Here is a 20,858-nt window from a genome sequence, read left to right on the forward strand (position 1 = left end):
CTCCCTACTCCTCATCCATACCCCCACCACCCATGAAAATGTGCCTCTTCACATGCTACTGATCTTGTACTGGTAGAAAACTGGAAAGGTTCAGTCATTAGAAATGTTGGCTGAATTCCCAATAGAAAATTTTTAGAGCTGCATTTATTTTGCAACAAGAGGAAATAAACTTCCTTTCTTTGGTTTGTGTACAGGTTCTAGTAAATACTGCTTGCTGCATCTTGATGTTGGTGGCTAAGCTAATCCAGTGTATCGTGTTTGGCCCTCTCCGAGTGAGCGAAAGACAGGTAAGTCCACACAGCAAGGATGCATTCTTGTGACTAGATTAAAAAAACAAAAACTTTCTTGGGTATAATTTCAAACTTACAGAAAAGTTGCACAAATAGTATGAAGAACTCCCATATAGATTTTATCCAGATTCAGTTATTAACTTTTTGCCCCATCTGTTCTAACATTCACCTTTTATCTATATATAAATATCTATATCTATATATATATTCACCTTTTATCTATATATAAGTATTTATATCTATATACATTCACCTTTTATCTACATATAAATATCTGTATCTATTCACCTTTTATCTGTATGTTTTTTTCTGATCTGTTTGAAAGTAAACTGGGGCATCATATAGAACCTCAAATAGTGCAGTATATGTTTCCTAAGAGCAAGGAGCTTTTCTTACATAACCATAGGATCAACATCAGGAAATTCAGCATTGGTAAAATACCTCATGTAGTCCACGGTCTGTATTCAGTGTAACCAGGCTGTCCCAGTATTGTTCTTGATTGCTATTTCGCCATGACATTTATGAGGTAATTCTGAAAGAAGCTCTGACTTTTTTTGTTTGAATAATCGTATATATATCATTCTTTAGAATATGGGTACTTTTCCAAAGGAATTTACTGAGAGATTTTAGTTTTTCCCTTTGGAAAGGAATATTAAGATTCCTCATTTTGCAAATCAATGTTCAGGTGAGATAGTCTGACATTTGAACATTATTCTCAGAATGTATGTATGAGCAGGATGTGCTTTCATTAAAGAATTAATGCCACGAATATACTGTGCAGATTGGCAGTTCCCCAAAGGATTTTAGTGGATAGAGTGTAGAATGGTGTGTTTTAAAGTAAGACTTTAGAACTGGCCTTTACAACAATAACATATGAACAGAACTAGGTTGTACTTTGTCTTATTCCAGTGGTAAGACACAAAAACCTACTGTCCATACATTAACAGTACACAGTGGCCTCAGCCCTTATATATCCTTTTCAACCCAAATCTCTTGTTATCAAGTCAGCTGAGGTCCTGGGCAGAGTTAAAATGCAGTTACTGTGTGATTGATCCCTTGGATGCTGTGAAGAGCAGGGCTGTTTATTTTCCCCCCAATTTTTCATTAGTGAGTATTGAGCACTTTCTGCAAAATATCAACTCCAGAGGTCTCCCAGATGGGATTAATAGAACATTTTTTTTGGTAGCATACAAAAACTTTTACAAAAAAATTTTATTTAATTTGCGTATTTGGCTGCACCAGGTCTTAGTTGTGGCATGTGGGATCTAGTTCCCTGACCAGGGATCAAACTTGGGCCCCCAGCCATTGGACCGCCAGGGAAGTCCCCAAAAGCTTTCTTTGATGCTTCTGTTTTCAAGTAAAACTTTGACTTGTGGGCCAGAAATCAGTCAGGCCAAGCAAGCCATCCAATTGTTGGTGGATTGTTCTGGCACCAGTGGGCCTTATGTACCACTTTATGTCTCCTAAAATGCTAAATACCAGTTCAGAATTTACAGAAAATTCACCTTGAAGTATTACAGAGATTTTTTAAATACCTGGCAGTAATCATAATCGGCACATTTGTCGCTCATCTCTTTTTTCTGTATAGATCACGTCTTTCATGTTGTTCTGTGATGACCATTTTTGACCAGTGTCACCCTGCAGTATTTACTAAGCACTGTTTTGAGTTAGAACACTACAGAGTTGACATGGGTTTACTCTCTGGGTGCTTAAAGTTGAAGAAGTAAAGTAAATACTAGGCACAAAGACATTGAATACCTAAAATGGGACAAATATTAAACTGTTAAGTGGCGGTGTAGAGCAAGGATTTTTTTTTTTTAATGCACTTAATGCCTACTGTGGCATTTGTCTAAGCACAATATATGTATTAACTTACTTAGTTCCCCCAACAATTCTATGAGATATATGCTATTGTTATAAGATCTGTCTTATAGATGGGAAACCAAAGCATGGGGATGGAAACCAAAGCCACATAGGAAATAGATGGTGGAATGAAGGTTCAGAACCAGGGCACAGAATGTTCTAGCTTCACCTCATGCTTCCTGCCCCAGATCTGGAAACAGACATTCACTAAGGATTCCTAGTTTATTTTGTTCTCTGAACAAAGGGTATCTAGGCACAGTACAGTGTTTTAAAGTTCTCAAAATAACTCTTATTTTTAAATAGTCTTGTTATCAATGTGTTCCACACATGGGTTCAATTATTTCTGTTTTTTTTTTTTTTCAATTTTGCTTTTCTTTCTGTTTAAAATTTGAATTTGTGAAACGTTTACACAGTTTAAAAACTTTATATAAAAGTAAACTTAGGAGCCGTGTTTTCATCCTTCTCCTCTGCACTCAGTTCCACCACTGTGCTTGATGGTGTTTTTTAATATCTGTTGGGTTGATGCTCCTTGTTGCCCTTCTTTTTTTTCAGGACGGTAAATATTTTTAAAACTGGACATTCTCAGTGTAAGAAAGAGTACAGTGAAGCAGATACACTTATGTGGGCGTGTACATTTATAATTAGAAACCATAACAACATCCATAACCTTTGATTGCTGAGAAAATAGAATCTTGTACAAAGATATTCATTGCAATATTTTTTGAATGGTGAGAAAACATTTCAGTGACCATCTGTAACCCTAAAGTGGTCCATTCAGACAGTGCTCATTGGCATCAGTGTTTTACATTTAGGAAGAAAATTGCATGAAAATCTTAAGTCATCATTTTTGTTTTACCTTTGTACTTTTTCATACATTATTGATTATGGCTGGAAAATTAGCATATGTTATTTTTGAACCTGAAGGATGTTTAAAAAAAAAAGAATGTCTAATCTTTTGTTTTAAGAATTCAGAGAGCAGAAGTAGTAAAAATGATACTTGTAGCTGTCACCATTCTTTTTTATTCTGTGTTTTATTTTGTTATATAACATATATTATTAATATTATACTAAACTAATATTATTACACTCTTAAATGTCTAAAATTTCATAACTGACTGAGGAATTCAATCCAGAATCCATAGATTACTTCCTAGATGTCTTACCTTTGTTCTTCACAGGGCTCATTTCTCTCTTTGCCTTTGGTTTTGTCATGGACAAGTGTTAGAAAACAGAATAGAATATTCTCTCCTCCTTAAAAGCCGGCTTACTGTCTCTAGAACGGATTAGGTGTAATGGTACTCACCTTTACAAATATTTTTCTTTTTAGCACCTCAAAGACAAGTTTTGGAATTTTATTTTCTACAAGTTCATTTTCATTTTCGGGGTGCTGAATGTCCAAACAGTGGAAGAAGTGGTCATGTGGTGCCTCTGGTTTGCTGGACTAGTATTTCTGCACCTGATGGTTCAGCTCTGCAAGGACCGGTTTGAATATGTGAGTTTTTACCCAAGCTCTTCTTTTCCTGCTTAGGCATACACGTGGCAGGTCTGAGTGGTGTCATACTAATGAGCCGTGACATGCGTGTGCAGGACGGCTGTCCCACGGAAGGCTCCTGGCTCAGGCACCTCCTGCCTGTTTCTTGAGGAATTTTCTGCAGCAGCCAAGGCATGCAGGGGCAGTGTCCCCTCAGGAGGCTTTCTTCCCTCCCCAGTAGTGTTACATGACAGCCCATGTAGGGTCAGTTCACCTAACACAAACTGTTTTGATCGGAGTGAAAGGGAAGCTTAAACTGAAAAAATAGCTGATCTCTTCCAGATGCTTTCTAATCTCCTTCCGTTTTCTCCCTTCTTACTCTGGCCCCTGGGGCTACTCTTTCTGACTAGTTTATGTTGTTTCCACCCCTGGGCCAGTGCTGAAATAGCTCCCTTTGCTCCCTTGGTCCCTGGAGAAGGGAATCCTTTTCTGTCTGGGTAAAAGTTCTGCCTTTTGGCTACAGAGTTGTGCGGGAGAATCTTCATTCCTGAGTGCTCCCTAACTAATCTCATAGATCCAGAGCCAGTGGGCACCTGTGATCCTACTGCTCTGTGCAGCCCACCGCACAGTGCTCTTTGCCCCCTTCTTTACACAGTCTTCATGGACCATGGTGGTCCTTGCACCTCTCTGTGAGCTGATCTCAGTTCCACAGCCTTGAGCTGTTTGAGAATTCAGCCCCCATCCCGGGCCATGAACGGTGCTGCTTGTCTCCCCAGCTGGTTTGGTATCTACAGTTTCCTGCTCAGGAGTCACAGCTCCAGACCTCCCCTCCAAGCTGTTGCCTCTGCTTGTGTGCCGTTAATGTAGCACGACGATAGTGGTCCATCTTCACGTGGAGTACACTTCAGTTGTCCCAGCTGTGAACAGGCTAGGAATGTCCCCCCAGGTGACTTTGAGGGGTTAGGATTAGAGCAAGATTGAGAAAGAGCACGACAGAACATGGTGTTGCCCAGAGTCCTGTTGAAGCCAGAGGGAGAATGACAGAACTCTGGCAAGGTGCTTCTAGAGGCTTGTAACCCCACTGGTAGGAGGATTCTTGAGAATCTGAGATGAAAATATCATGTATATTGTTATGGTCCCTAAATTAAATGGTGAAGATCTCAAGGTATCAGCGCATACTCATATTGAGGTTGGCTGGAGAATTCTGGCCATCTGGTAATGGTAATGGTTCTGTGCAGACGTCCCAACAAAGACACCAAGATTAACCTTGAGTTTCTCAGTCAGGTTTAACCCTGCCATGCTGAAGAATGAGCTTCTGTCTTCTGTTTTGTCCTTCCAGCTTTCTTTTTCTCCCACCACCCCCATGAGTAGCCATGGCCGAGTTCTGTCCCTCCTGGTCGCCATGCTGCTTTCCTGCTGCGGGTTAGCAGTCGTCTGTTGCATCACAGGCTACACCCATGGGATGCACACGTTAGCTTTCATGGCTGCAGAGGTAAGATACGGACATAGGCCTTTGCTCTGGTTGTGTTCCCGTGTATTTCCAAGGAAGCTAGAGGGCGGTTGACAGATTACTTTTCACCCATGATGGATAGCTGGTCTTTGATTTTAACAAACATTTTTGGAGTTCCTTTGTTTTAGATTGGGTTCTGGTACTGAATGCTTCTATGTATGTTCTTTCATGTAATCCTTGCTACAACCTAATAAAAAGTACAGTTGACCCTTGAACAACGTGTGAACTGTGTGGGTCCACTTATATGTGGATATTTTTCAGGAGGAAATACTACCCGGTCCCTGGGTGGTTGAATCCGCAGATGCAGAGGAACTGGATATGGAGGGCCAACGATAAATTACACACTCCTCTGTTACCCAAGGGTCAGCTGTAATTATTTTTGCCAGCGGTTATACATAGTGCTTACTGTACACTGGGGATTGTTGTAAATAACTTACATGCCTATTTATGGATGGGAAAATGGCATGGCAGCTGAACTGCTAAAAGTTCCAAAGTGGTAAAATTAGCATAATCCAAGGTCTATGACTTCAAAGTGGGAAAGATTTTCTCCTTAAGAAGTAGTGCTTGGTAACAATAGGGAAATACCCTGTAATTGGTTTGGAGGAGGAAATGGCAACTCACTCCAGTAATCCTGCCTGGGAAATCCCGTGGACAGAGGGGCCTGACCTGCTACAGTCCAGGGGGTTGCAAAGAGTTGGACTTGGCTTAGTGACTTAACTACCACCTGTAATTGGTTAGTTTAGATAGGCCATAAATTAAGATTTTACAGAATAATACAATAAATATGGAAACTATATTCATTATTTTCAGAGAATAATCTGAGATATTCATGTATATTTAAAATGTACTTTTAAAAACCTTTCTGAAAATACCAATTTCTATTCAGTAGAAATCAGATTATTTGAATGTTCTTTCTTTTCAGTGGCTATATTTGCTTTTTTTTCAGGCCAAAGGAAAAACACTTTTATCTTGTCCATAATTGCTATTAATGAAAGAATGAAATAATAGATATCTAGTATCACTATCAATAGATGGCTAATATCAAAACTGTGAGTTTAAACTGCTAATTGGGAATTTGTTAGAATAGGATTAAAATTTATTTTGCTTAATAGTGTTCATTTTGGAGTATAATGTAGTGTAAGTACATTGTTTTCCTTTTTTGTTTCTTGAGCTTTTAATTACTACTAGGCCAAACTTTAAAAAAGGTATACCTAAAAATAAAGATGCTTAAAATAGGTCTATTGGGTCATGTACATATTTTTATTTTAGGTCATTAAGTTCTTAAGATACATTATCATGTTATAGATTTGATATTTTGAACTAAATAATTTTTTTATAGTGTTTCTCTTCTGTGCAGAATATTTTCTATTTGTAAATGAAAGTTTTCCAATCTCTAAGAATGTTTATGTTTAATTCTCCTAGATTAAGAGGAAACTTTTCTTAGCATCAGTTTCTATAATACAGAATACTGTGAAGGTCTTATTTTGTTATTGATTTCCTGCTTTCGGTTTTCTTCTGTGTCAGTGAACAGGGTGCAGAAGGCATTTTGCAGCAAGCAGGGACTCGCAGATTGTCTAGGATAGTAGGGTTTAAACCTCACCTTGGGTATATGGTCACCAGGTCTTCAGACAGCCTCTTCGGGTTATCAATTACAGTGACTCGGTGCTGTACAAAATGGAAGTGATTGTCAAACTCAGTGACCTCAAGATTGTGGAAGGCATCCCCAGGAGCTGGACAGGTGTAGTTGGTTGTCACCTATTAACAGGAAAAGGCTCAATAAAAGTTGAGTTTCTAGGTCATGAGAATATTGCATGGAAATTTGAAGCACATGAACTAAAATGGTTGGTAACTTGCTTTTTTTTTCTTTCAGTTTTAATGAGATATACAGTCTGTATAAGTTTAAGGTGTACAACATAATGATGATAATAATTTGTGAAATGATTATTACCACAATAAGTATCCTCTTAATTCCCCCAAAATGTTTTTTCCCCTGTGATGAAACTTTTTGGGCATCCTCTCTGCATAACTTTGAAGTACACGATACAGCGCTATTGCCTGTAGTCATGTTACACGTTACATCCCCATACTTGTTTACCTTATAACTGGTAGCTTGTGACTACCATCCTCCAAGTCCCCCTCACCCCTCCCCAGCCATTGAACAACCTGCTTTTTAATTGAACTGAGAAATGTTTGTCTTTTATCATTTTGCAAAAATTAATTTGGTCTGAACAATCCTAAACTTTACTAAAAGGAAAAAAATCTCTCTTTTTTAAAATAGTCTCTTCTTGTGACAGTGAGGACTGCTCATGTGATTTTACGGTGAGTAGAAATTTGGGAGGGAGGTGATGGAGGTCTACTCGTACAGTTGATTTTAAAGTATAACATGTAAAAAATTTGTAAAAATATGACTCTAGTGTATCCTATTTAAAACAAATTCAGTTGTGACAGTAAATCATTAACGTGACTCTCCTCTGTCCATGGCAGATACGTAATTCACCTCTGGGACCTCAACCATGAAGGGACATGGGAAGGAAAGGGGACTTATGTCTATTACACAGATTTTGTCATGGAGCTCACTCTCTTGTCCTTGGACCTTATGCACCATATTCACATGTTGGTAAGTTTCCCAGAGGGAACTCCAACAGAGAGAGCTAAGTTTTTTAGAATCAGGAACTCTGTTTTGTACAGAGTTTAATAAGTGAAACATTTGTGGATGACCCACTTAAAAGACTATAAAAATGATGCAACTGTGCCCCTCCCCTTTTTTTTTCTTTCTGGCCAACGGGTGTAAAACAGTGTGGAACAGCTTTGGTGCCCAGCTCAAGAGGTGTTTGCTGTCCTCCCAGGAGACTTAACTCACTCTGCTGACCAAGTCAGTAGATAATTCTTTTAGCATGGTATTAAGAGAATTCCTCTCCTCATAGATTCTGTGGCTTCTGATATTTAGCAGTTACTTTGTAGGTGGTAAAGGGGACTCCCACAGTGTTAGCTGCTTCATGGATGCGTAAATGTTCCATCTTTGTAATTAAAAGCAAAGTCTTTATTTTTAATTTCTCCTACTTCATTGTTTGCATTTTATTTTGGTGTGCAAGAAATCACCATGTTGAAAACCTGCTTCCCTGGTTAGCACTTCAGTGATCTCAGAATGGTGAGAATCAACATGTTTGGTGGGCAATTTGTTTATATCATAAGCCGGTCAAAGTAGCATTTAAAAATTTGAGAGTTGAACATAGCACATTTCTAAGTGTACTTTTTAAAAATGACTTTGAAAACGTACTTTAAAAAAAAAAAAGCCCCCCCCAACAAATGTTAAAAGTTAAGTGTTGACTTTTTTTTGTGGTTACTGCTTCTTTATTTATTCAGAGCCATGTATTCATCATGTATCGGGCCTATAGCTTAGGTTTTTGTAGCTGTTGTATTATGTGCATCTTCCTGTGCTAGCAACATTTCTTCTCAATCATTTTGATACCTTTAAGATAAAAATTCCACGACAGGGTATGATGATTTGATTGAAATGCAGCATACAGCACTGTTATAACTCGTTATCATGTCGTATGTTATATCCCCACTAAGTTTTTATCTTACAACTGGAAGTTTGTACGTTTTGACCACTTTCCTTCCTTCAGTCCCCGACCCCTAGCCATTGAACACCCTGCTCCCATAAGGGTATTTAGATTTTATTCAGTTGTTTGCCTCTTCACATCTTTACATAATTTTTTGGTCACATGTTAGTTTTTTTTGAAGTACTTTTTTCCTCTTTTCACTTAAAATATTATTTACCCATATTATTAATCTTCAAAATGTTATATATAAAATATAATAGGATATAATTATATTTTATGATACATATAATGAGTATACAATATTACATTATGTGAGTTCACAGTATAACTGTTCCCCTACTGGGCATTTGGTCTGTTTCCTGGTTTTCTGTTTTATAATTGCATGAATGTACATCATTTGGCATAAAGCTTTAAACTTTCTGATGAGCTCCTCAGAACAGATGGCTGTGGATGGAATGACTAGGCCCCAGAGCATGGGCAGTGTTGAGAGTCGTGAGAGGAGTATGCGCATTTGCTTCCCCAGTGGCTGCTCCTGCTCACCTTTACCCACGACTCAGACCTTCCGTTGCTTGCCTTGGCCCTTGGTGCTAGCCAGTTCGCGTTGACCTTTATTGTACATTTTATTCTCTGTCCCTCTCATCAAGTTATTTGGCAACATCTGGTTGTCCATGGCCAGCTTGGTCATCTTCATGCAGCTGCGTTACCTGTTTCACGAAGTACAGCGTCGCATCCGCCGGCACAAGAACTATTTGCGAGTGGTCGGAAACATGGAAGCCAGGTGAGTCAGCAGGTTGATGCCGCCCATGTTGACACATTTGCGATCTTTAATAATAACAGATCCCGGGTTATATCCCCGCTTTTTTCAGCTGTTAATGGAATCGTGAAAAGTGCAGGCTCGGGAGTCAGACTGCCTAGATGTGAAGCCCACTTAGTTACTGTGTGACTCTGGACAATTTACTTACCTCCCTGTGCCTGGGTTGCTTAAGCCTAGGGATAATAACAATACCTTCTTCCTGGAATGTTGGGTGGATTCAGTGGGATAATGAACATAATATACTGAGAACAGTACTGGGTAAGTATTAGGTTCTTTTATTACATTGTTATTTTTATCATCATTATTATTAAATGGAAGTCTCCTTGGGCTTCTGCTCTTTTTATTCCTTACACATGCATGCTTACATACACACACAGACACACACAAACACACATTCTGTCTCTCATACTCTTAACCTCACTGAGGTTGTTCACTTGGCATCCTGAGGCTAAACCAAGCCTGAATGGTGTGAGGTTAACAGGCATCCTTTTTGTGTCCAGGGGAGCAGTTTGGCTCTCTGAGGTGTCTTAACTCCTCCAATCTACCCAGAAATGTGCGCTCATGTCATCACTAACGAGGGCCGTCGTGTTACGACACAGTCGGTTTCTGTGTATTGGTTTCCTGCTGTTTGATGATCTCTGGAGAGAGCGTGGTTGTCATGGTTTCCGTGGGTGGAGATTTCATGGTGAACATGATTCCTCTGTAAGTGTGCTGCTAGAAAGGTGAAATCTGTGACGCAAGTGATGCTCAGTATTTGTGGGATTGACAGAGATCCCTGCCAGGTGCCCTCTGCGATGGTTTCCGTTTTTTTCCTTACAGGTTTGCAGTGGCAACTCCAGAGGAGCTGGCTGTCAATAACGATGACTGCGCCATCTGCTGGGACTCCATGCAGGCTGCGAGGAAACTGCCTTGTGGACATCTTTTCCACAAGTAGGAGCTTGGCAGGGGCCACATGGGACTGGTGTTCTGTCCAGGCCACGAGGATGCTTCTTGTGCCGGGGCTTAAGACCAACCTTAGCTGAAGAGTGGGCGCGTTCCCTCAGACTGGCCAAGGTGCTGGTACTGAGTCAGGTGGGGGGCCTGGGGGTGTCTGCCTTGTTTCTCAGCCTCTTCCCTACACGGCAGGATTGTACCCCACTCAGTTTGCCATCTCAATTTCTGGATGTGTTAGCTGTCTTCACATTCCTTCTCTGTGTAAGCTCTGAGGTATAACACATAGGCCCCTAAGACTTAAAACAAAGGGGTGGAGGAATCCTCGCTTTCCAATAGCTTATTCCCTTTTCTCACCTTTTTTGGGGTGAGAATATTTATTTGTGCATTTCACGCATGCCCAGAAGCAACATAGAAACACACACCAGGGTGGTATGATGGGATGGGGATCAGACCAGAGACAGTAAGCAGCCCGGAACTGTGACTATCATCAGGGATTACAACACCTCCACGGCTGGACTAGATCTGTGTGCAGTACAGGCTCTTCTGTCCCCTGTGAGCCCTTGTCTCTCGCTGTTGCGGTCCTCACCTCCTAATGTTGTTCATTTTTAGAGCTCTCATATGGACTGTGACTGTTCAACCTAAATCCTAAATTATTCTGTTTGTAGATTGGATGTTTTTCATGTTGACAGACCTTGAGGTATCTCTTGACCTTTTGTATCTATGATCAGTCTTGCATATTGAGAAAGTTATAATCTTTACATCTTTAAATCTTCCTTTCTTTATTTTGTATTCCCAAATAGTTTTTCTTCTCCTTTTTAATGTTAGAAAGACTTTGGAGCTGGAGTATCAATGACTCAACAAATTTATTGATTTTTTTTTTTTTTTAATGTGCTGGCTACTGAGTTGGCTTCTGGGAAATAATGTTAAAATGACAGAGGTGGTCTTTGTTTCACAAGGCGTTCAGCCTAATGGAGGAGACAGACATGAATTAAGCAGGAGTGTTTATGAGCATGTAAGGATAAATTGAGACAAGTGCTCTAAAGAAAGGGAATGTGGTCCTTGAGAGCTTGTGACAAAGCAATCTGACACCTGGAGAAGGTGACTCTGACAGTGAGTAGGTGTGAAGGCATTAGAAGAAGGGATCAGGTGGAAGAGCCTTTGAGACAGAGGGAACATTACTGAAGCAAAAGGGAGTATCCAAGGAATGAAAGAGAACCCATGTGCCAGGAGCTCAGAATGTCAGAGGGGGGAGTGGTGTTTGCTGAGGCAGAAGACACAGGCCTGAGTCACCTTGCAGGGAACTGAGGGGAGTGGAAGGTTTTAAAGTAGGGGTTCAGGGTCAGATATGCAGCTGGGGAAGATCAGGGAGGCCAGTTAGTAAGGGCTGCTGGGGTTCAGATGGGCGCCGAGAGGCGTGTGAGCTAGAGCAGTGGAAGAGGGGCAGGAACGGGTGGACAGGCGTGAGGAGGAGCAGGAGGCACCTGGTGCAGACTGGCTGTGAGAGAGTGGGGAATGTAAGGTGTCGAGGATTCTTCTAGTTTTGCGGCTGAGCGACTGGATGGATGGTGGTGCTGATTGATGAGGTTGAAAGACCAGAGACACACGCATTTCTCAAAAACTTTCAGATAGTTCCTAAGGAGCTTGGAGAAAGTTTGGAAGAATAACTCAAAAGAGTATATTTCACTCCAGAAGAAATGTTTTCAAGCATTTAATTAGATTAATTTTAGGATTTAGTTTTAAAAATTGAGGCAAAATTCATATAACATACAATCAGCAGTCCTAAAGTATACAATTCAGTGGCATTTAGTGCATTCACAATGTGGTACAGCCACCACTCCTCTGCAAGTTCAAAACTTGTTCATCACCCCAGAATAACCCCCATATCCGTTACAGTAAGTCACTCCCCATTCCTTCCTCTCCACATTACCTGGCAGCCAGTAATCCGCTCCCTGTCTCTGTGGGTTTGCCTTTTCTGGAAAGTCCGTATGAAAGGAATCATACAATATGTGACTTCTTGTGACTGCCTTCTTTTACTAAGCATAAAATTTTCAAAGTCATCCAAGTTGTAGCATATTTCAGTACGTCATTCCTTTTTATGACTGAGTTAAACATTTTTATAATAATTGAACAACCTATTTATTCATTCTTCCATTGATGGACCCTCCATTCTTCCACTTTTTAGCTATTCCAAATGATGCTGTTATTAATATAAACATTTGTGAACAGATATCTGTATCTGTTGGAGTACCTGTTTTTAATTCTTTTTAGTATATACTTAGGAGTGAAATTGCTGAGTCATAGGGTAATTCTATGTTTAACTCCTTGAAGAACCAGCAGATTTTCCCACAGCAGCTGCACCATTTTACATCCTATCAGCAATGTATGAGGGTTCCAGTTTCTTCAGATCCTCAACAATACTTGTTTTCTGTTTTTTCTTATTATAGCCATTTTGGTTGGAAGTGGTATCTCATTATGGTGGGGTTTTTTTTAATGATAGTTCTCAAATGTGATGTTTTTGTTGTGGTAAAAAATGTATGAAGTGAAAGTGTTAGTTGCTCAGTTGTGTCCAACTCTTTGTGACCTCATGGATTGTAGCCCACTAGGCTCCTCTGTCCGTGGCATTTTCCAGGTAAGAATCCTGGAGTGGGTGGCCATTCCCTTCTCCAGGGGATCTTCCTGAGCTAGGGATTGAACCCAGGTCTCTTGCATTGCAGGCAGATACTTTACCGTCTGAGCCACCAGGGAAACCCTCGAAAATGTTTACCTAACATAAATTTTACAATTTAACTATTTTTAAGTGTACCAGTTTAGTGACATTGAGTACATTCACATTGTCGGGCAACCACCATCCACCTCCAGAACATTTTCACCTTCCCAGACTGAAACTCTATACGCATCAAACAATAACTCCATAGTCTCCCCTTCTCCTCAGTCCTTGGCAACTACCTTTCTATTTTCTGTCAGCTATCACACAATAGCACATCGCACAATAGTTGTCCTTTTATGTCTGGCTTTTTTCACTTAGCGTAATGGCAGAAAGTGAAGAGGAACTAAAGAGCCTCTTGATAAAAGTGAAAGAGGAGAGTGGAAAAGTTGGCTTAAAGCTCAACATTCAGAAAACTAAGATCATGGCATCCGGTCCCATCACTTCATGGGAAATAGATGGGGAAACAGTGGAAACAGTGTCAGACTTTATTTTTTGGGCTCCAAAATCACTGCAGATGGTCACTGCAGCCGTGAAATTAAAAGATGCTTACTCCTTGGAAGGAAAGTTATGACCAACCTAGATAGCATATTCAAAGCAGAGACATTACTTTGCCAACAAAGGTTCGTCTAGTCAAGGCTATGGTTTTTCCTGTGGTCATGTATGGATGTGAGAGTTGGACTGTGAAGAAAGCTGAGCACCGAAGAATTGATGCTTTTGAACTGTGGTGTTGGAGAAGACTCTTGAGAGTCCCTTGGACTGCAAGGAGGTCCAACCAGTCCATCCTAAAGGAGATCAGTCCTGGGTGTTCATTGGAAGGACTGATGCTAAAGCTGAAACTCCAATACTTTGGCCACCTCATGGGAAGAGTTGACTTATTGGAAAAGACCCTGATGCTGGGATGGATTGGGGGCAGGAGGAGAAGGGGACGACAGGATGAGATGGGTGGATGGCATCACCGACTTGATGGACATGAGTTTGAGTGAACTCTGGGAGTTGGTGATGGACAGGGAGGCCTGTCCATGGACAGGCGTGCTGCGATTCATAGGGTCACAAAGAGTAGGACACGACTGAGCGACTGAACTAAATGTCTTCAAGGTTCATCCATGTTGTAACACGTGTCAGAATTTCATTCCTTTCTAAAGCTGAACAATATTCCATTGTGTGTGTGTATCACATTGTGTTTCTCCATTCATCTGTCAACAGACATTTAGGTGGTTTCTGCCTTCTCAGGCTATCATGAATAATGCTGCTGCGAACATGGGGGTACACATTTCTTTTCAAGACCCTGCTTTCAGGGACTTCCCTGGTGGTCCAGTGGATAAGACATTGAGCTCCCAATGCAGGGAACCTGGGTTCAGTCCCTTTTCAGGGGACTAGATCCCACATGCCACAGAGAAAACCCATTGCAAGTAAATAACTAAAAATAAATAAAAATTAAAAAAATAAATAAATAAAAAAGACCCTGCTTTCAGTTCTTTAGGGTATACACCCAGAGGTGGAATTGCTGGGTCATGTGATAATTCTGTGCTTTTGAGGAACTATCGTACTGTTTTCTATAGCTAGTATACCTGTTTACATTTTACATTAGATAATAGCCATCTTAAAGGTTGTCAAGTGGTTTCTCATTGTGGTTTGATTTGCATTTCTTTTCTTTATTAACCAGTGATGCTGATCATTGTTTCACATGCTTGTTGGTGTGTTTGTGCATCTCTTTGGAGAGTGTTGAAGTCAGATTATCCTATTTTATTTGGGTTGTTTTTCTTTCTGTTGATGAGTTGTAAGAGTTCTTCATGTATTCTGGATACTAAACCCTTATCAGATGTATGATTTGCAAATATTTTCTCCCATTTGGTAGCTTGTCTTCTCACTTTCTTGGTAATAGCCTCTGATGTGTACCTTTTAATTTTCTAATGAAATCCAATTTACCCATTCTTTCTTTTGTAGCTCACATTTTGAGTGTCAGATCTAAGAATCCTTTGCCAAATCTGAGTTCATGATAGTTTTTTTTAATAGTTTTATGGTTTTATCCCTTACCTTTAGGTCACTGATCCCTTTGAGCTGGAAGTATGAAGTGAAATTAGATTTGCTTATGAAAATGTGTTTCACCTGTAGCATTATTGGAAGGCAAGGATTTTACGTACTTTTGGAGCCCCACACAAGGCTGGTATAACTAGAAGTGTGATTTAAGGGTGTTGATTAAAGGGACGTGAACTTTTAAAAATATAATTTATTTGGCTAATAGTTGCATGATCACAAACAGGAATTATAGGTACTTTATTATTTCAAAATGTGATAGAGTTGAATTTCCACATTTATTATTTTGGAACATTACTGTCATACACTCTTCTGGCAGAGAGATAGTAAGCTGGGGAATAAGAGCTTTGAAGTCACAAATTTAATGAGAAGGCCAAGGTTATGACCAGATCAGATCAGATCAGTTGCTCAGTCGTGTCCGACTCTTTGCGACCCCATGAATCTCAGCATGCCAGGCCTCCCTGTCCATCACCAACTCCTGGAGTTCACTCAGACTCACGTCCATCGAGTCAGTGATGCCATCCAGCCATCTCATCCTCTGTCGTCCCCTTCTCCTCCTGCCCCCAACCCCTCCCAGCATCAGGGTCTTTTCCAATGAGTCAACTCTTCACATGAGGTGGCCAAAGTACTGGAGTTTCAGCTTTAGCATCATTCCTTCCAAAGAAATCCCAGGGCTGATCTCCTTCAGAATGGACTGGTTGGACCTCCTTGCAGTCCAAGGGACTCTCAAGAGTCTTCTCCAACACCACAGTTCAAAAGCATCAATTCTTCGGCGCTCAGCCTTCTTCACAGTCCAACTCTCACATCCATACATGACCACAGGAAAAACCATAGCCTTGACTAGACGAACCTTTGTTGGCAAAGTAATGTCTCTGCTTTTGAATATGCTATCTAGGTTGGTCATAAGTTTCCTTCCAAGGAGTAAGCGTCTTTTAATTTCATGGCTGCAGTCACCATCTGTAGTGATTTTGGAGCCCAGAAAAATAAAGTCTGGGTTAATGCGTAGCTAAAGTAGAGTAAGAGAACGGATCATTGGAATAGAGGATTCAAAGACGTGAGAGGCAAGAGTGTTGGATTGGAAGTTAGTCAGATTGAGCTGGAGAGGAAAATGGTGAGCTGTATGAGGAAGTCTTACTAAAAAGGGGTCATGCCTGGGAACTTGTAGATGACCATGTACGTTAACAAATTGATGTTCAGAGCAGGATACACCAGAAGTACATTAGGGTGAAGCAGGGCCAGAAGTAATGTCAGCAAGTGTTTCTCAACGTTTAAATCTTGCTAATGGTGAATAGAAAGTAAAATTACAACTCACTGATATATTCAGAATACTTCTGGTGAATTCTTGCAAAATATGCTAAGAATATCTTATTTTGGACTTTTTGGTAGCTCCTGTCTTCGTTCCTGGCTAGAACAAGACACCTCTTGCCCCACATGCAGGATGTCTCTTAACATTGCTGACAATAATCGTGTCCGGGAAGACCATCCAGGAGAGAACCTGGATGAGAATTTGGTTCCTGTGGCGGCAGCCGAAGGCAGACCTCGCTTAAACCAACACAATCACTTCTTCCACTTCGACGGTTAGTTGGTTTCAACCTCTAAAACCCCCCACAGGGTGTTCTCCTCTTAGGGGACACTGTTTTCATTATAACTTGTCCTGTACGGGCTAGTTTAATAACACGTTTCAGTTTGAATTGACAGTGTTCAGTGAGTATGGGTAACACTGAGGCTAGTCTATACCAGGCACTTCGCTAGATTCTGTGTGAATTGCGGGGAAGGGGGTCCAGGGAGGTGAAAGCAGTTACAGTTGAATCAGCCGTGCCTGCAGGAATGAGCTTAATCACTTTAATAGTTAACCGTTGCTAATAATTTATTACACTGGTATAATACTTAAGCCTGTAATGAAGGGTCACTGAACAGTCATTCCAGTGAGTACTAGGAGGAGAATCAGAGCTGGAAGCCTCTTGCTTTGTCCATGAGATATGAATGTTCAGTCTTCCAGAATGTTGGAAAGAGTTGTATTCATGATAAAACGACACTTAAAATTCTAAGATCATGGGCACCATATCAGGAACTGGTTTATCATTCCTTAATTCACATTACATTGGCCCATTGCTGATTTTCATCAGTTTCAATACCACTAAATGCTGAGTTCATATTTCCTACTCTAAAGTAGGTATCCCTAGACTATTTGTTTAGGAAGATTGCTCTTCCCATCTCTGATTTGAGTTTCCAAGGGTGGGGCACAGCAGGAGTGGCAACACGTTGAAATCCCTGATAGGAAGGACCAGAGGAGCGGAGTCCATCTCTGAGAAGAGGGGATGGTGACCGCCGGCTGGCTGAGCAGGTGTAGAGGGGCTGCTTTGTGGCTGCTAATTAAGGCCTCTTCCTTGTCAGACTTCTGAAATAGACAAGCGGATCTTGGACATGGGTTCTGGCTATGTAAGCTATTTTTTGTGAATTATTACTGAAAACCTAGTCTAAATTGATAAAGGCAACTTTATTTCTCCTTAGTAAGTACATGAAATAGGTATCCAGCTTTTTCTTGGGCACAAACTGTCCAGGCAAGACTTTTGAGTGGCCCTTGAGCTTGTTCTACACTGCTGGCCTCAGTGCTCCTTTCTGAAGGAGAGGGGAATCCTACTTAAATGTGTGGCTTGATATGGGACTGTTTTCGTGCCGACACCCATGATCTTATAGCTTAGGTTCCCCTTCCTTAGGGCCATGGCAGCAGCAGCAGACTTCTTAGTCCAACAGCCTGTGTTGTAGTGCTGTTGAAGAAGCATTTTGAATGAGAAAAATAAAGTCTTTAAACCAGATTATTAAGTAGAAACTACTTCATGAAAATGATGTCCCCTGATGAGTAGTGTTTATGAGTAGTGTGAAGAGAAGAGTGAAAGGTCGGCTCCTGTAGCAACTTTGCAGCCCTGAGCACCTTCCTGACGGTGCAGGCTGTGGGAGGGATGGCGTGTTGTGTGGGTCCAGGGCCACTGGGGCGTGGGCAAGCCCGGCAGTGAAGTGTCCTGGAACCTGACTGTGTGGCTTCAGGTCCTGGCCACCGTAACTAGATGCTGGATCTTGGACAAGTTACCTAACTTCTGAGTGCCTTGGGGACCAGCAGGAGCACTGGAGTCAAATCCCTGAGAAGAGTAACATAGGAATAATAATAATAAACCCAGGTGGGGTTTTAGTGAGAATTGACACTTGGTCAGAGGCCTGGTGTAAAGGAAGCCCGGCTAGTAGTGACACTCACGTGGTAGCTAACGTGAGGAGGGAGGCCTCTAAAACCTGCCCTGGATTCTCGTTTGTTTCAGGGTCCCGGATCGCGAGTTGGCTGCCGAGTTTCTCAGTCGAAGTGATGCACACCACCAACATTCTAGGCATTACACAGGCAAGCAACTCCCAGCTCAATGCAATGGTAAGGAGCGCTCGCTGCTTTTAGATGGAGCTTATTAATCAGGAGGGAAGGAGATGCTGGAGAGCGTGTGCCATGTGCGTGACCTGGCTGGTCTCACTCTGCTCTGGCAAAATGACAGGGTTTTCAGGGGCATCGTATTCATCGGGACCACGTCAATGCCTGTGTTCTAAAATTGAAACTGACTGACTTGCAGGGAAGGAATGGAGACACAGATGTAGAGGGAGAGGGTGGGACGAGTGGGGAAAGCAGCATCAGCACGTGTTCGCTCAGAGGTGTAAGGTGGAGAGCTGCTGAGAAGTTACTGTGCAGCCCGGGGAGCCCAGTGTGGCGCTCTGTGACCACCCGGAGGGATGGGACGGGAGGAGCGGAAGGAGGCTAGGAGAGGAGGGCGTATGTATATATAATTATGGCTGATTTGCGTGGCTGTATGGCAGAAATTGATATAATGTTGTAAAAACTTTAAAACAAAATTTAAATAATTACCAAGAAAAAAAATTGAAACTGGTTTGGAAGCGAGCCTTCGTTTTACTGATGTGGCAGATAATGTGCCCTTTTCTGAGCACTGCTAGGGGCACTCTTGTGATCTTCGCTATTCTTGGGACGCCTCTTAATTTTCACCACCAGTATTTGGGGAGTTACTGACTTGAGTGAATGATATGATTTTTGTTAAAAATTGTAGTAGGCCTACCATATGTGTTATTTTGACTCCATCTCCTCCCTTCCCCAAATAAATAACTGAGTATACATTAACACACACCGTTATACATGCATATATGGCTGTGGACGTAAGTGTGTGTGTTTGTACACACAAACACACACACCATGAGATGCTGTGCATGCTCTTGGCTCATTCAAGGATATTGTCCAAATACTTGAAGATTCTGTGTATTTTCTAAAGCTTTGTCATCTGATCTTCACTGATTCACTAATTCACTAATGAAATTTAGTGTTCATTATGATGATAAATCCAAGAGTCTTAAAAATCTAAACTGTGTTATTCCTGCCCGAATAGGGCCTCTGGTTGACATGGGCAGGCCTGGCCAGTACTTTAGAAAGTCATTGGTTCATTTGTTTGTCCATTAACTTATCTTAGTGTATTTATTCAACAAATGTGTAAGAAAGCCTGTTCCTAAGATGGGCTCTGTGCTGTTTCAACAAATTGCGTAGCACCTGGAGTGTCAACAGGGTGGACAGGAGTCCTACTTTCGAGAAGTGTGACTTCTTCATGTGGGGAGAGAGGGAGACCAACTGTAAACACAGATGAGGTCATTGCCAGTGGGGATGAGGGCTTTGCAGGCTGTAGGGCAGGTCATGTTGAGTGGTGAGCACAGACTGTTCTAGAAGAGACATTCAGAGAAGACTCAAGAGGTGATATTTAAGCTGAGACAGGAACGGTGAAAAGGAGGTAGAGGAAACAGGTGTATGGCCATGAGGTGACAATGTTCTGGAAACTAAGGGAAGTGATTGTGGTTGGAGCGTGTGGATCAAAAGCAAGACTGTGACATAATCGAGGTTGCAGAGCAGGTCATGTGGGGATGTGTAGGCCACAGTGCAGTTTGGATTCTGTAATGAAATGACTGTTAGTGGGCCATTTGGGGCTTTTTTTCCCCTCCCCCAGGTGACTGTGACTGATAGGACCGTTAGCAGAGGATAATTTACTTCTGAGAGAATGACATTTACGGGGTGGAAATGGAACCAGCAAGACCAGTTAGGAGGCTGTTGCAGTAGTTCAGGCAAAAAAGGATGGTGGCTTGGACCAGGGTGTTGGGAATTAAGATGAAAAGAAATGGCAGATTGAAGGCTTTTTGAAAATGAACTGATAGGACTTGACAGTGCTTTTGGTTTGGATGTAGGGTAGTGGGGCGAGGGGAGGGTTGGTTTTCGTTAAGCAACCGAGCAGACAGTTGTACCAGGTATTGAGATGGGCAGGACTGAGGGAGGAGCAGGTGAAGGACCTCAGCCTTCTGTTTGGCCGGGGATGTTGGGGTGTCCGTGAGTCAGCCAAGTAGAGATGTCAGGTAGACAGTTGCGGACCTCAAGAAAGAGATCCAGCTGGAGGGAAACATTTGGGAGCTTTACGTCGTAGGGGACTGGATCTCTTCAGGGGAAAGAAGGTGGCTCACGAAGAGAAGAGGGCTCAGGCCTGAGGTCTGGCAGAGAGAGAGGAGCTGTGGCGGCGATTGGGAAGGAAGGAAACCGCAGGAGAAGAGGCAGGTCAGGTGTGTGGTAGTTCTTAGCAGATGAAGTCAGAGATGCAT

General features: G+C 41.6%; 1 protein-coding gene across 1 annotated transcript in view; it reads left to right on the forward strand.

Moving 5' to 3' along the window:
• Positions 1 to 20,858, forward strand: part of AMFR (autocrine motility factor receptor) — a 45,557-nt gene that overhangs the window by 13,247 nt on the left and 11,452 nt on the right. The window contains exons 2-10 of the mRNA XM_061387253.1: positions 195 to 287; positions 3,481 to 3,645; positions 4,964 to 5,116; positions 7,413 to 7,453; positions 7,619 to 7,751; positions 9,342 to 9,475; positions 10,331 to 10,441; positions 16,572 to 16,762; positions 18,497 to 18,600. Of these exons, the coding sequence (XP_061243237.1) occupies positions 195 to 287; positions 3,481 to 3,645; positions 4,964 to 5,116; positions 7,413 to 7,453; positions 7,619 to 7,751; positions 9,342 to 9,475; positions 10,331 to 10,441; positions 16,572 to 16,762; positions 18,497 to 18,600 (1,125 nt within the window). The remainder of the gene's footprint in view (positions 1 to 194; positions 288 to 3,480; positions 3,646 to 4,963; positions 5,117 to 7,412; positions 7,454 to 7,618; positions 7,752 to 9,341; positions 9,476 to 10,330; positions 10,442 to 16,571; positions 16,763 to 18,496; positions 18,601 to 20,858) is intronic.

This window comes from Bos javanicus, chromosome 18, assembly GCF_032452875.1.
Source record: "Bos javanicus breed banteng chromosome 18, ARS-OSU_banteng_1.0, whole genome shotgun sequence".
NCBI lineage: Eukaryota > Metazoa > Chordata > Mammalia > Artiodactyla > Bovidae > Bos > Bos javanicus.